The sequence below is a fragment of the Crassostrea angulata genome, chromosome 9 (assembly GCF_025612915.1).
Source record: "Crassostrea angulata isolate pt1a10 chromosome 9, ASM2561291v2, whole genome shotgun sequence".
Taxonomy (NCBI): domain Eukaryota; kingdom Metazoa; phylum Mollusca; class Bivalvia; order Ostreida; family Ostreidae; genus Magallana; species Magallana angulata.
This window is the reverse complement of record NC_069119.1, coordinates 30,263,121-30,278,547: the sequence shown is the minus strand read 5'-3', so window position 1 is coordinate 30,278,547 and position 15,427 is coordinate 30,263,121. Positions and strand designations below refer to the sequence as shown.

Genomic DNA, 15,427 nt, shown 5'->3' with positions numbered 1-15,427 from the left:
AAAGCTAATGCAATTCTGAGAAAAAGAATACCACATATTGCCAACTCCATTGAGGTTTAATAAAAATATGGCCATTTAAGTGAACCCACCATTTCCAATTTCCTTTAGTAAACACAGATTTACAGGGTTCTCCATAGTAAAACATCTTTATCTGACCTTTTAGAGGTCAACTTTTGTTCAACCACCTTTAAAAAGAAACCTTATTCAATACAACATATGCCTACATGATATAATCATGATAAAAGCTTCACATCACTTAGAAATACCCTTACATGTATACCCCCCACCCCCCAATCTTTTGATTTTCATAAAAAGTCATGGTTTGAAATGTTTTACCTAATTTTATGAAACACGTGGCAATTTCCTTGAGTCATTTCTCACACATATTTGAAAACAATCATCAATGATTCTAAAATGTGATCTTTATTTGTTTATTGTATGATTTGTACCATTTTAATTAACAAATAGACAGCTGTCCTGCTTGTGATTTCTTGTTTTCATGAAAAAAGTAAGCTAACAATCATATTTAGTGAATATCTAATCTATTCTGATTTCTAGTCTTCTTCTAACCATGCTAAAACAGTAAGTTACAACCTACAAGTTAGACATCTGCCTTAAATTAGAATTAAATTCAAACACACCCAGGTAGCTGGAGACAGAGTTGATTTCAATGAAAAATGTTCAAATTTGACATGTTTTTCTACTTTTTTATGAATAGGTTGTTTCTTGTTCATTTCAAAAGTAATTATCATAGCAGATGTTATTTCAAAGTCAAATGTACATTTACATATCCTACATGTAATCTTAATGCAGACAATTAAATAGAGGGGGGGGGGTTTCAATTATGTAAACACATCTAAATATCTTTATGAAATAAAAAATAAAGGAAATATAATTGTATACTTTTATTGAAAAACAAATTTTCACAGCAATTATGAATTTCTTTAAACAGCCTTAATTTTGTTTTCATAATTTCTTATCAAACACAAACCACAACATGGCATGATGCTTTCTTCAAGTTCCATTATTGTTCATGCATTATCGGATTTAATTTGAATTACCAGTAAATAGTCTGTAGAACACAAGGAATATGCATGTGGATAGAGGTGACAGGTTAATCTCAGGAGCTGACCCACAAGAATCAACAGGTACCGGTAAAAGCCATGTGGTAACAAGAGTCTGTTTTGAGCTGAAATAAATAAAAAAAATAATTAGCTGTGTTTACATACATGTACTAGTAATAGCTGTGTTTACATTAACATATGCATAGTATTTCTGTAAAAAATACACTGACCATGCAGTGTAATAAGTATGACATATCCCAATACATGACATAACATTTAGGCAGTACAAGATCAAAAATTTGCATATCAAGTCATAATATAATATTAAAAAATTTTCATAGGTATAAACACTTATCAAATTGAGAAAGAGAGAGTTTGAGAGAGAGAGAGTTTATTACCATACTTGTAGTGCAACAGTCAATATTTCAATTCGTAAATTACAAACGAATATTACCCACCGAACAGCGTCAAAGTACATGTACTGGTATTAGCTTCTGGTATACCATTTTTTATCAATTCTACTGTGTATTTTTTGTTTGCAAATAAATTTAGCGAGGGTTTTTGTTTATTTTCTTATAAATTACATGTTTTAAAAACAATACTACGTGTAATAAGCATAAAACATGTATGAGTAAACTTAATGAAGAATTTTTAATAGATTATTTTTCAAAGAATGTGGTACATTACATGTATGTCAATCTTTATAAAACTAGCGTATATTTCGTGCGCCATAAATTGCAAGTTTTTTGTAAATATCATTTACTTGCATGATAGGTATATATGGTCTAACCAAAATTTTCTTCATAAAGCTACAGCTGTATGTACCACATATATGTTTTGTCACAAGTATACATTTTAAAAAAAAATACCCAAATTCAAACAGTTTAAATAAACTCAACTCATTCACTGATAAGTTCATTGTGTTTTGTGCGTGCATATCTTATTTGTCTGCTGCAACAGCAGCCAATCAGCGGTAAGCTGAATCCACAAAAAGAAAGTTTGTGTTTTAGGAGCGGGTAAATTGTTTATGCGACACTGTCAAGAAAACCACACCAAATAATAACAAGAAACATAAATATTCACTTAAATGTATTCTGTTGTAAAGTAAAGGTTTTTAACACTTATTGCATCTTGCAAAACATGTGATGACCTTAATCATCTGTCATATATCTGATATACATGTATATGTAAAAGATGGGAGAAATAACGACGGAACAAAGTGGGATTTGAACCTGGCCCTCTGAATCTCTAGTCAAGTGCTCTACCAACTGAGCTACATGTATCTGGCACCGGTATTCAAACCAGTCTGACCGTCACATTCCTCCCCCTTAAATGATCTTCACCCTCGAAGATCATCCCTGGCAGGATCGAGTTAACCTGTTAGTTCCAGGGGTTGGTCACAACACCAATACTGTAACAGGATGGGAGAAATAATGAAGGGATTTGAACCTGGGCCCCCTGAATCTCTAGTCAGGTGCTCTACCAACTGAGCTATCTGGCACTGGTATTATTTTAAACAATGTTGTTCAATTAAAAATATCACTCGCAACCTTCAGTTTTTGTCCGTAATTAATCAATATTGGCGTGCGATCAGTTCTCGCCGAGTACCATTTCTCACCAGTGCATTGTTACGTCATTTTATCAACACATAAAATTATATACGAAAATATGATGTAACAGTGCACCAGCGAGAAATGGTCCTCGGCGAGAACTGCTCGCACGCCAGTACTGCCAGTAGTCAGATTAAAAAAAGAGAATAAAAAATTACATTTAAAACATTAACAAGGACAATTTAAGTACACATCATAACTGCTAAACAAGAAAAATTATGTGAACTGGTAGAATGGTAGGCATAGTTCTAACTTGTAACCTACATGTACAAGTACATGTACCGGGTACCCTTTGGTCTGCTAAACCTCTTTAATGATACAATGATCGGCATCATAAAGATATTAAAGTCATGTTTTAACTCTGAAGTCTGAAGTATACAATTTTATTTACTTGAAGTTATGTCTACAGGGTATTTCATGACTACATTTGGAGTCCTCTGCACAAGAATATATGGTATGTTTCTAATTAGACCCTGCTTTGAATTTTGAGTTGAAAATTCACAATCTGTTATTTTTTTGAATAGATAAATTCAGTTACCCTTTCCAGTCCCCCATGAACCTCGAGCGAGTCTAAACACCCATGAAACATGTAAAAATTACACGTTAGTAAACAAAACCCACACCATAACAAAAACATCTAACAGTGTGCACGTACTTACATGTACATCTATACTATATACTAAATTTTAACCAGTTAACAAGAAACTTTAAAAGGAGTAAAAGCCTCACCTTCTTCAGTAACATCCACATAAATCACACACTTTAATGTCCATCTTTTCTCCTTCATTACTCGTAGCTTATCAACGGCTGATCGTTGACAGAAGTGTGGCTGTCAGAATTTCCTCGTAAACGATTCACACGAGAAAAATATCCTCCTTAAACAAATATGTAGTATTGTTCCCTGTGCATGTTCATATGTTTCACAGCAAATTGAAAATGCATGTGTACACCGAAAGAATACACAACTTCTCTTCTGCATTACGGCTCTCTCTTTTCTACAATGCCGTACGTTACTGTTTACATTCGACGCGCGCGCGCGGGGGTCACAAACAGGGGCGCCCCGACAAATAGTTGCACATAGAACGTTTAAATAATGTGTGTTCATTGAATTCATAAATGATATAGATGAAAAAAATGAAATTGAATCACAACAATTTATCTAAGACGCAACACAACGTAATGCAGTAAATGCCTGGGCCTTAAAGTGGCATTTGTTCGCTTGTGTGTCTATGTAGACATATTAACTCGTTCATGTACGATTCTCACATATTTGTTTTATGAAATTTGAAAAAAAATATAGCACAGAACTTGTTTAATTTGATACCAAATGACATTATTTAATATATTAACAATAACTGAATTAATTTTTTTTCATAAAATGATAACGATTTTTGCTATCAGAAAAATACGTGTATGAGCTGCTGACCCCTAATTATAGGGGCCAGCCCTTTTTTCTTAATTTTAAATGAAAGCTTTCGTTATTCTAAACAACTTTTGTTCTATATGTATTAACAAAATATTTTTAGTTTAAAGGTTATAATACAAAAAGCAACAAAATTTCAGCCCCGAAAAAATCTTAAACTTTGGCGACAAATAGCTCAAAAACTAACAAAGAAATTACCAAAATTTTCATGCCAGCAAAATTATAAAATGTTACCGACAATTTCGCCAAATTTCATGCATCTATCATCTGTAGTTCCCGAGATCAACTCTGGACAAAAGACCCCCCAATTTTCAATTAAAGGGCAATAACTCATAACCGGAAGTGAATTTTAAAAATTTGAAAAAAACGTCTAGAGATATTAATATCATCTACATACCCTGAAAGTTTCATAGCAATCAGCCAAAAAATGTTCGAGAAATCTCGTGCACAAAATTTGCGGGAAAAAAAAAAAAATAATAATAAGAAACAGTAGAATAACAGAAGGGTTTTCCGTTGAAAAACGGAAAACCCTAATAATCAAATAATTATTCAATGATTTTGAGAAGATAATTGCTGTCGAAATCCTTTACATGTAATTATAATGATTGAACGTATTTTCTAGTATCAAAGTAATATAAATAAAATTACTATTAATAATAATACTAATATTTGCTTACAAATATATATTTTTCAATTCATCTCAATATCATATGAAATTATTGATAAACGTGAATTTTATTCGGAACTCTTACATGTAACTTTGTTGCGTTTTCAATTGTACTATTTCTTTTCAGCTGTACGTAAACTTCAATGTCCCGCAGGAAAAAGTGTAAATAACTGCTTTTAAGGTTAAAAGTTGATAAATAATTAATATTTCTACCATAAACAAATAAAAAAGAGACAACAACAAGAAAAAGCACATAGAAATATGTATATTTAATGTATATACAAAGGCAAAACAAAAACCGGAAATCAAAAAAAACATTGTCGATTTCTCGGGACTACATTTACACTTTCGACGAAGGAAAATTGGCGATTTTTAACTTATTAGTGTTTTTTAAGAAGCAGAAAGAATACCATCGACTTAGATTAGGATGCCATTTGATATCCGATTAGCGGTTTTTGAAAAAAGTAACTGGAAAATAAGTTAGACGCGAAATAGAAAATTGGGACATCGCGGGACATATGTCCGGGACATGTGTCCCGGACTACTTTTACACCATCCCGTTTTAAACATAGCGTGAAGTGAGGGCCCCCTTTAAATCCAAGATGGCGAGTGTTGTCTCGTTACGTTTTTTCAATGTACATTGCATCACAGGAGTCGGCAATTTTATCAATTTCTGGAAAAAAAAATGAGAAACAGGCAAAAATCCTACCAGTGAGCTTCGTGAGCGTAGCGAGCGAAGCGACAGGATGGCAACGACTTTTCTAGAAATTCTTTATTTCGCTATCCAACTGATATTGAACACCAGACATCAACTCCGTGGTGTTATTTTATCAATTCCTTGCATTTATTTCCCTAAAATTATCCTTCAAAATCATTTTAAATCCATTTTTGCACATCTCGATCTTAAACAGCGGCCATTGCCATTTTCGTGTGACGTCACACACTGGACTTGTCAACATTGGTTCTTTTCTCATGCGTTTTAACATGATATGTTATTGTGCGATAAAAAGAAAGGAAATCCACTTACCAGAGTGACTTTCCAAAGTTGTGTGACATTTTAGGTGTCTTAAAATCATCCGATCTAAACGATTTCCATATCTGTTTTGAATTCCCCGCAAAGGCAAGCACTTGATTACCTCCCTTACTATGTTGGATTTAACATAGTATAAGGTAAAATTTTGAATTATCTTACTGTTTATTTGATTATTTTAAAACGAAAGCATCAATGCACTTAATTTTTTTTGTCTAAATAACGCATCTTTCAATCTTATGAATGAAATATTTTCGACTCTGAGTGTGACGTCACACGAAATTGGCAATGGCCGCTGTTTAAGATCGAGATGTGCAGAAATAGATTTAAAATGATTTTAAAGGATAATTTTAGGGAAATAAATGCGAGGGATTGATAAAATAACACCACGGAGTTGATGTCTGGTGTTCAATATCAGTTAGATAGCGAAATAAAGAAATTCTAGAAAAGTCGTTGCAATCCTGTCGCTTCGCTCGCTACGCTCGCGAAGCTCACTGGTAGGATTTTGCTTGTTTCTCATTTATTTACAACAAATTGATAAAATCGCCGACTCCTGTGATTGCATACACCGAAACAGGGTTTTCAGTGAATGTTTTTATTGCAATACACAGAAATACACACAAAAATCCCAATGTAATCATTTATAAATTTTTTCGGGAAATAAGAACTCCGCTATCTGACAACCGAGCCCTAGTTACATATGAGATGTGCAGAAAAAGAACGAGAAAGAGAACAAGAAGAAAGTTGATAATGAGAGAGGGAAGGAAATAAAAATAATTAATGGAGTGATAAATAAGAATGTTATCAGGAGCCAGCATGTGAAAGTTAGGAGAAATCAGAATAATTAAGGTAAAAATGAGAGAAACTATAAGGCAAATATACTTGTAGTTTTTCATCTTTCTATTGAAAATGTTTGGACTGATAGAAATCAGTCTGGACTGACAAACTTCTGATGGTTGTCAGTCCAAATGACTGACAGTGGAAAAAATATTTCAAGAACTCTGCTAGTTGCTGAGGAAAATATGACAGAAATTTGTTGTGGACAGACTGACATACAAATAAGGAAGAAACTGTATAACACCCCCCCCCCCCCTCTGAGCAGGGTTATAAAAACAACTGTATTGATGAATATGAAATGCATGGCGATATATTTAAACCTCCCTGAGACTACATTTCTGACAGCAGACAAAGTGAACACCATCAAACAATCTTAAGCTATCATGTCCACAACAGATATACACATGCAACTATAAAACATTTTCAGCAGTTGTAACTAGCACAAATTTAGTCTCTATATAAGACAATGATCACATGCCAATACTATATGCTCAGTGTATTGAGCATACAGTAAAACACGGTTATACATGTAGCGAACACGCTTATAATGAATTGACGCTTACAACGAAGTGATTTTCATTCCCCGTGACTATATTACATGTTGAAGACTTGACGGATATAACGATTTACACTTATAACGAAGCAAAATCGCCCGTCCCTGGTTCTTCGTTACAACCGTGTTTTACTGTATATCTATGTAATATATAAATGAACATGACAACTATTACACAGACAAAACTGTCAAAGAGACACTCATATAAACTACTGTGATATACAATCATGTTAACATAGAATTTGGAAAGAGAAAAAAATGCATGTATTGTTGTCTACTCTTTCAACTGTTGTAGGAAAAGCTATGCTTTTTATTGACACAGTGCATTGTTTGAATCAAAAGTTAGTTTTCAAATCTTGATTTCTTTTCCTCAGCCAGTTGAATTGAAGGTGGTGGAATGATGGAGGCAATCGTCTTGGAAATTCTTCTTTGGTCATCTTCTTCTAATTCAAGTTGTCCATGAAATCCCTCTCTGTCTGCAACTTGTTTTTCAAGGACCTTTTGTAAAAGAATGGACACATGATCATACTTCTTTCTTTCCTTCACTGGGTACACCGACCATCGCCCAGACTTCTTATTGTACGTCCTCTGCAGTCTACAATTGGATGAATATATATATATATAGAAAACTCCTATGTACCAATACAAGTACATATATTGTGCATGCATGTATGAGTGTACATACCTGATTGTCCCATCTCTATTCATTATTGGCTCCCTGTTCACATTTTCATTGTGATCCAAAGCAGCCAAAATACTCCTTGCTCTGTACACTGGTGGGGTATAAGCGAACCTCTTGGAGGAGTACATTAGCATGTGGTTATGGTAGCTCTCCAGCTCCGCTGTACTTCTATGTAAAAAAAATACAATATGAACTCAGTTCTATATTACATGTACATAACATGTGTTTATCATGTCTTGTGAACTTCATAATTTGAAATGATATACACATAAAATGCTTTTCTATTGTACCTGAAATTGAGATAGTATGGGATATTGTGAAGAAATCGTTTGTCAAGGACAATTTTTCTGAGTGCCTCGTGGGGTGGGCTGCCTTTCTTCATCCACTCTTTGTCCCGCATTGTATCCTCACTGATGGGATCGTGTCTGCAGGAGCTTGGTCCAGCATCGCTGTATGGCAAAAACCATTCATGTTCTCCAACAACATGGTGGAGAACACCTGCCCATATTCCCTTTAAAATGAGGAAAAAAAACAGCAATTACAATATATTGTACAAAGAAATATAATTTTACATGAGGTTAGATACATAATGATAAGTAAAAATCTATGAAGTGCACAACCCTTACCATGAACTCATCCAAGTCATTTGCAATTTTACATGTATACCAGAAATGGTTTACAATGTCCTTGGACCACTTTTGAAGCTCTCTGCAGTTTTTATCTTGCCCAGCCTGTGAAGTAAAATAAAATATTGATATTTCAAAAGAGTAAAAAGTCACTGTATGCACTTTGACAAAACTTCAAAATTAGGAATATAGAGACTCACTGCAATCAGCTTTTTGCCAAGGTTCTTCGCGGCATGCCATATATCATGACTATGTTTAACTTCTTTGTAAACTTTTTCTGTAAGAAAATAAAGATTTTTCTTTAAACTAAAATGAACTTTAATGTATTTAGTTTGAGCAAATCTTATTCATATTGTACATTCATAAAATATACAAATAGGCCAGACACACATGATTTACAATAGATGAAATTGCTTTGTAATAAATGAAGAAATGGACTATGGTACTCCTTAAAGTGGAACTTACTCATCATGGCACCTATCTGGAGGTGGGCATCTGTCACAACTTCTTTTACTTGCAACCCTCTTTCACGGACATCTTGCATTCCTCTAATGAAGCCTAATGTCTCCAGGTTTGCACTTTTTCGCTCAGTTTCTCTTTTGTCCATTGTTTTGACAGATATGATTTTCTTGCTGTCATTCTCCATGAAAGTGTAAGTGCAATACTGAGCACAGAGTCCTGGACTATCCATCCTGCCATCTCCTGTAAAATATTTGCAATTAATTAGATTTTCTTGCACTATGGAAATTACATGTATTTAACAGTGCATTGAACCACAAACATTGTCACAACAAAAATTTACATAAATACATGTACCAAGAAGTACAAGATCTTTGTCTGCCATCTCTGCTGTCATTTCTTCCTGCTTTTCCTCCCAAAGGTCATCAACAGCAGGCACCAAATATTTCCTCTGAAGCTTGGTGAAGGAGGACTGACTTGGAAAGCCCATATGAAGAATTTTGGCAAATAATTCAATTTTGTTGAAATTATTTCCAGAAAATAAAATGGCAGAGGAAATAAGCAGGTCTCCACCATGTAACCCTCGGTTCAAGACTGGCTGGGAGCACCATGTTTCCGCTACATGAGAGTTTGGACATATCTGAAACAATGAAAAATAAATAAACTTTTATTTTCAACAATAGTGTATACTTTTGAATGTAGCTTTCCATTCAACAAAAATCTTACCCATTTTAAATACACTGCAGAGCCTATATGCTTTATCCCAATGTCAAGAACTCCACCACATCCCTTGGTCTTGCACAATGGGTCTACCTTCTTCAAAGCTAGGGCTTTCAGTTGCTGCAGATATACGAGGGCAGTATGACTGTCTAAAAGCTGGTCATAATCATCAGGACATAGAACTCTGCATATTGACGGACCAATTTCTGCTTCTTCCTTGTCAACCTCCTCTTCATCATCATCTTCTCTTGGGAACACTGCCTCTTCACATGGACAATCCTCAATGCCTGTAACATCTCGTGGTCTATAAATAGAAGTAATTTTTTTAATGTTTGTGAAAGTAGTACTTCTATATCTTGTAATCAATTATATAAACAAAACAATCTGCATGTTTCAAAATATTGTATTTTTACAATTCAATTATTACCCAATTGATATGTTGAAACTCGGGTAGTATGTTTCATCATCACTCCCTTCCAAGGCATCAGATTCCTCCGTTATGTCGATACTTAATCTAAAATACAATATTCAATCCATATTAGATAAAACATACAAATTATATGAAATTAAATAGAACTGCATGAGAAAGAACTAATCGCTCTTTTGATAAATGCTATTTAATGTTAATTGATGACAATGTGATTTTGACCTTGCTCAGATCCGGGGCATGATAAAAATTTTTTTACACCTAACATGATTTTTAATATTTCTTTTTTATATAAGTACAATAAAAAAAAATTGACTTCTACTCACTCTAATGGGTTCAGGAATGATGAGGCATACTTAAATGTTCCTTTGCTCTTCTTACTGTAAAAAAAAAAAATGATTTTTTATGTTTAATTTGGAAAACTATTTCAATTGAAGTAAGTACATGTACTTCATATGTACGTGATAAGCAATCTTTTTAAATACAAAATCAATCATGATACTTGGATTGAAATGATCATTCAATAATTATGTAAATTACATGATTGTATTACTAATTGCAATATTTTACACATATTATTATTTCATTTTGCACTTCTTACTTAAAACAAAAAATATTGGTTTTAATTACAATTCTAATTAAGTTCAAACCTGCTTGATGGACCTGGTTCAAGTTCCTCGACACCTGAAACCCCTCTGCAAAAAAAAAAATAGACCAACATAATTAACATATCCTTCTCCATGCCATGGAGGCGCATAGGGCTCGTGCTTATCTCCGTTTTCCGTTATGCAAATGGGATGAGAGTCATTTAGAAAATGATTTATAAATCTAATATGTGAAATTATGACCTTTTGATAATAAATAACTTTTGAGGAATTATAATTTTTAAATTTGAATGCATCCAAATGAATTTTGGTTATATACAATCTTATTAAAATTAGACTTGTAATTCCGCTCCTCTACGATACGCTATACTTGTATAGCGTATCGTAGAGGAGCGGAATTACAAGTCTAATTTTAATTAGATTGGGTTATATAAAACATGAAAATTGAAATAAATAATTAGGATAATTAATATACTAGATATTTCAATCAGTCTTAACATACAGATCAGAGGCTGCATTTCCTGATTCTGCTGCAGAAATATCTGAAATGATTGGCTGCATGAACTCTTCTTTAAAAAGCCTTGGTGAACCTGTCTGGCAATGCATAGGGGTTGAAGAGGCTACGTCATGTTCAACTATCGGCTGGCTTTGATCATACCTAGTAAAGATTCCAATGCAACCATATAATAGTTATGGCTCTTGGTAGAGAAATTTTTAACATTAACTGCTACAAAACATTTATCTGTCATATTAGTACATAAACATCACCCTGCAAATATGTTATAAGATGAGAAATCATGCACGTCTGTTCATGTGTTCTATTACTTTGTAAACTATCATATAAAACATGCTTTTCTTTGATGATTTGTATTTTCATATACCTAGACTTGTTCACACGTCCTTCTATTCTTATCACTTTTATAAATTTTATGAAACATATTACGATTTGAAAGATAAATGAAATAACAATAAAATTTTCCCTTATGGGGCCTCACGATCTGTATAACATTGATTTTACGATAGATAAACGTGTAATACCACTATTGATTGCTGCTTAATACTCATTTCGACTTAAACATTCATTTATTTACACTAATTTTTCGATTACCATAGTTATAAAGATTCGATCTTCACATAAAAACAAACTAAACTTAGTTACAAACCTATCAAGCAGAAACCCCGCCAATTCAAAGTTGAATGTAAACTTCAGCTGGTCCTTTAATCTGTTCCATCGCTCAGAATGTTCCCCTATAAAAATCTTCTCTCTGCTTCTTTCTCTTTCCGACTTCCTTTTACGCTCTTTTCTTTCAGATAAGGTCAATTGAGCACCAAATGGTCTACCTCGCTTTCTTGACGCCATATTTGTTTACTAGCCTAAATTTGGCAATCGGTATCACATGATAGATTGATATTCAAAAAGAGGCATTACTTTCCTGGCACGAAAATAAATAATCGAAATTATATTTCTTTTTACCGCGATCGATTTCAGCGTTGTAATTTACAGCATTTGTGTAACTTTTATTACTAAACAAAAATATATTTTTTCACCATAGTTTATAATTGACGCAAATTATCACGTGTATAGCTTTAAACATAATGTATACAAATATTAATCAATTCATCCAACTTATACCATTGTTCAGAAAATAATGAGAGATTTAATAGCTGAATAAATTACTGTTGTGTCATAATTGGAAATAAGTGTTCATACTATACCACAGTTATAAATGTTTTTCCAAAACTGGATCAGTTATTTCTACCTTGAATGAGGATAAAACACCTAAAAAGTAAACAATATATCATAATATATATATAATCCTTTTTAACAAGTTTTAGAGGAAATGCAAAATCCAATAAAAAATGAAGAATTTTAAAAACTTGTCAAGGCTCGTGTGATAGTTTGGGAAGTAAACATGGCGAATGTAGAAGGTGCCTATCCCGTTAGTAGATACTCCCTGGTCTGATACAAAAAAGTCAGGGAAACTTGAGTCGAAACAGTGGTCGAAGCATAGACCGTCTTCAGTTCCGACAATTACACGTTAATTGAGGGCTTGCAAAGAGAAGTGGATGTAGGCTATGCCTATCCACTTCTCAAAAGAGAATACCTTAACTCATTTGGTGATTTGTCCCACCCTTCCCAAAACGAAAGTAGATTTTACAGGAAAGAGGAAATATATGATTTATCTACATCCTCTCGATTTCTGAGTTCCCGTAGTTTGTGTTGTCATTATAGAGTGGTATCATTTTATAAGTTTAAATGTTAAGTGTGCACACTGTTAATAAAGTGATACATGTAATGGCTAACTATAATCACACTCCTCTTTTATAGTCAACTGCTTTGTTCTGTAGCCCGGTAATGATAATTCAGGTGCGTCAATTAACCCGAATGGACCCAAATGGAACGTAAAATGACCCAAATGAACCCAAATTGAAACGCAAATGGAAACAAATGGACCCAAATGGAAATCCAAATGGAAATTGAATGGCATATCATTGAAGATTTTATTTAATAATTTTAATTATATGATGAAAAATCAATAAATATGAATTCTAAAACGACAGTTTTCTTGCGTTGTTAATGATTTTTTATTGATATATGAATTTATATATAACTGTTTAAATAACTGTTCATATATATAATAATTTCGAGATACCTTTTTAATCATAACAATATAATTCAAATATTTTCGATATTGGAAAATGGAGTACCATGCATAGTTGTCTTCTAAATATAGATGTATACAAGTTAGTTAGATGGCAAATTCTTGTAATGCATGTCAAATAATTTAGGTCCTGTAAACACAGTGCTGTTCGGTTTTTCTTCTAATAGTGCATTTAATAAAATAGTAGCTGAAACCAGTCATGTAGTGTATGTTTTGATATGATGTTTTTTGTTTGTATATAAATGTACAGTATATGATACATTTTACATGCATCAAATTTTGAATTACTCTTTGGTTTCTCAATCGATTTTTTGGCTGAAATTTTCTTTAAGGTCATAGGAAATTCTAAGTAACCATTAATTATTTTGAAAATACATATTTTATTTTTATACATAAATTTTTTTTTTGCTTATTCTGCTCTGAAATAATTATTTTTACGTTTAATATTTTCAGTTCTTTTCAATCATCTGGCTTAAAATATTTTTATTTCAAAATTATTTCAATATGTTATTTTGGATTGAAATACTTTTATTTCAAAATTATGGCTATTATCGTGATGGCCTCAACGTGAAAAGAGCTGGGCAACGTAACACTACTTACAACAGCCATAAATAGATTCGGAAAAAAAAATTAAATCATGTATTTAAATCATGAAACTAGTTGAAAAGGCTACAGTATCACATTCTTTTTCCATTTGGTCAAAAATTATTGTTTTAAATTTTTCAATTAAAAAACTCATTATATTTAAAATAATGATTGAAATTATTAAATAAAATCGTCAATTATTCCATTCAATTTCCATTTGGGTCATTTTACGTTCCATTTGGGTCCATTTGGGTAAATTGACCAACCGCGATAATTCCACAAATTTTGAGGCCAAAATAAAGCACTCACTTTAAATGAAGTATACTGATATGTAGATAAAATAAATACCCAGTAAAACACGGAGAAACACAGTGAAACACAGAAATCTCTTACATTCTCATGAATCAGACGATCTGCGACGACAATCTACATCTTGTGTCTCCAATATTGCGAGTATGACTAATGACGCGAAACATAAGAAGCCCGAAAAAATACTACTCGTGTATTTGTAAGCATTGTATATAGTAAGATATAAAGAGTTTAAAAAATATCTAGATTAAAAATAAAATCTTAGACACAAATCTAGGATTTCAAAATGTTTTATTACTGTTGCGCTAGCCTCAATATAAAAATCAAAGTACTGAAAAGCGCTAAAGTTAGAAAAATAGGGGTTTACTCCAGAAGAGTTTCTACGTAATGTTTTGACTGACCTTTGTCCAATCAGACCGTAGCTGGGCGGAGTTGCCGCTCGTGACTCGAATGAGAGAGAGAGAGAGAGAGAGAGAGAGAGAGAGAGAGAGAAAGAGAGAGGAGAAGATTAATCATTAGTTTATGACATTGCTAACAAATTAACTGAGGTCTGAATGTATATCCAACATACTGGTATAACTTTAAAGCGTTTTAAAGTGAACGATTGTGAAAATGTCATTGGCCGCGCGCTGTCGACAACATGTACATATATGGATGAGAAGGACGTAGCTAACCAACTAAATTTCCTAGCATAACTCTGCCATTCAGTCATCTTTCCAGACCTTTCATTTAACATTCAGTTGACTGAATAGCAGAGGTTTATCCTGTGTTCTGCAATAGATTTTCTATCCAAATAAATAAATGACACATATTATAATTTTAAATTAACATCTTTTAAAAACTGAACATGTCGTCTACTTCTTTATGACGAAGGCAAATGCCAAAGTGCAGTTTGTCGTTATTTTTCTTCAATTTTTCATGAGAAGTACCGCGCAAACTCTAAGAAAAAGTTGATATACATTATTTAGAGGTTGATTTATGGGACAAAATACCTATCAGAGTATGCTAAATATTTGGTGCATTTCTGTGTCTTTTAAGAGATTCTATGAGGGTACCAAAAGTGATACATTTATCTATGGAGGGTAATCGTGTTCGAAAATCCAGACATGTAAACTGGTAAATCCGAATATGAAATCGTGTTGGTGTGTGAGTCTGAGTATGAATAGA

The 15,427-nt window shown here is 33.0% G+C and overlaps 1 protein-coding gene and 1 long non-coding RNA gene across 9 annotated transcripts; both read right to left on the bottom strand.

Moving 5' to 3' along the window:
• Positions 1-890: 890 nt before the first annotated feature.
• On the bottom strand, positions 891-4,550 carry LOC128162795 (uncharacterized). The gene is made up of 2 exons (XR_008240706.1): positions 3,404-4,550; positions 891-1,189 (listed from the first exon to the last, which is right to left on the bottom strand). It is a non-coding gene; the product is annotated as an uncharacterized LOC128162795 (long non-coding RNA).
• Positions 4,551-6,804: 2,254 nt separating this feature from the next.
• Positions 6,805-14,401, bottom strand: LOC128162760 (uncharacterized). Of its 8 annotated transcripts, none has more exons than XM_052826130.1 (15): positions 14,345-14,401; positions 12,420-12,483; positions 11,867-12,077; positions 11,206-11,361; positions 10,749-10,793; positions 10,425-10,478; positions 10,099-10,185; positions 9,678-9,975; positions 9,309-9,591; positions 8,958-9,194; positions 8,693-8,769; positions 8,493-8,597; positions 8,157-8,377; positions 7,870-8,034; positions 6,805-7,779 (listed from the first exon to the last, which is right to left on the bottom strand). In XM_052826130.1, the coding sequence occupies exons 3-15, from the start codon at positions 12,061-12,063 to the stop codon at positions 7,527-7,529; spliced, it is 2,178 nt and encodes a 725-aa protein (XP_052682090.1). In that variant the 5' UTR covers positions 12,064-12,077; positions 12,420-12,483; positions 14,345-14,401; the 3' UTR covers positions 6,805-7,526. The 8 variants fall into 8 exon arrangements, with proteins under 8 accessions (XP_052682090.1, XP_052682089.1, XP_052682093.1 ...); XM_052826129.1 differs by having other exon boundaries at positions 11,867-12,136; positions 14,345-14,395; XM_052826133.1 differs by having other exon boundaries at positions 14,300-14,386.
• Between the last annotated feature and the right edge of the window lie 1,026 nt (positions 14,402-15,427).

What these genes read in the sequence shown, in the direction of transcription:
- LOC128162760 (XM_052826130.1), bottom strand. Translation starts at nt 12,063, where the DNA reads ATGGCGTCAAGAAAGCGAGGTAGACCATTTGGTGCTCAATTGACCTTA. An exon ending in GCGGGGTTTCTGCTTGATAG is followed by an intron (nt 11,362 to 11,866) that starts GTTTGTAACTAA and finishes AATCTTTACTAG; the next exon opens with GTATGATCAAAGCCAGCCGA. An exon ending in TTGGCAAAAAGCTGATTGCA is followed by an intron (nt 8,598 to 8,692) that starts GTGAGTCTCTAT and finishes TTTACTTCACAG; the next exon opens with GCTGGGCAAGATAAAAACTG.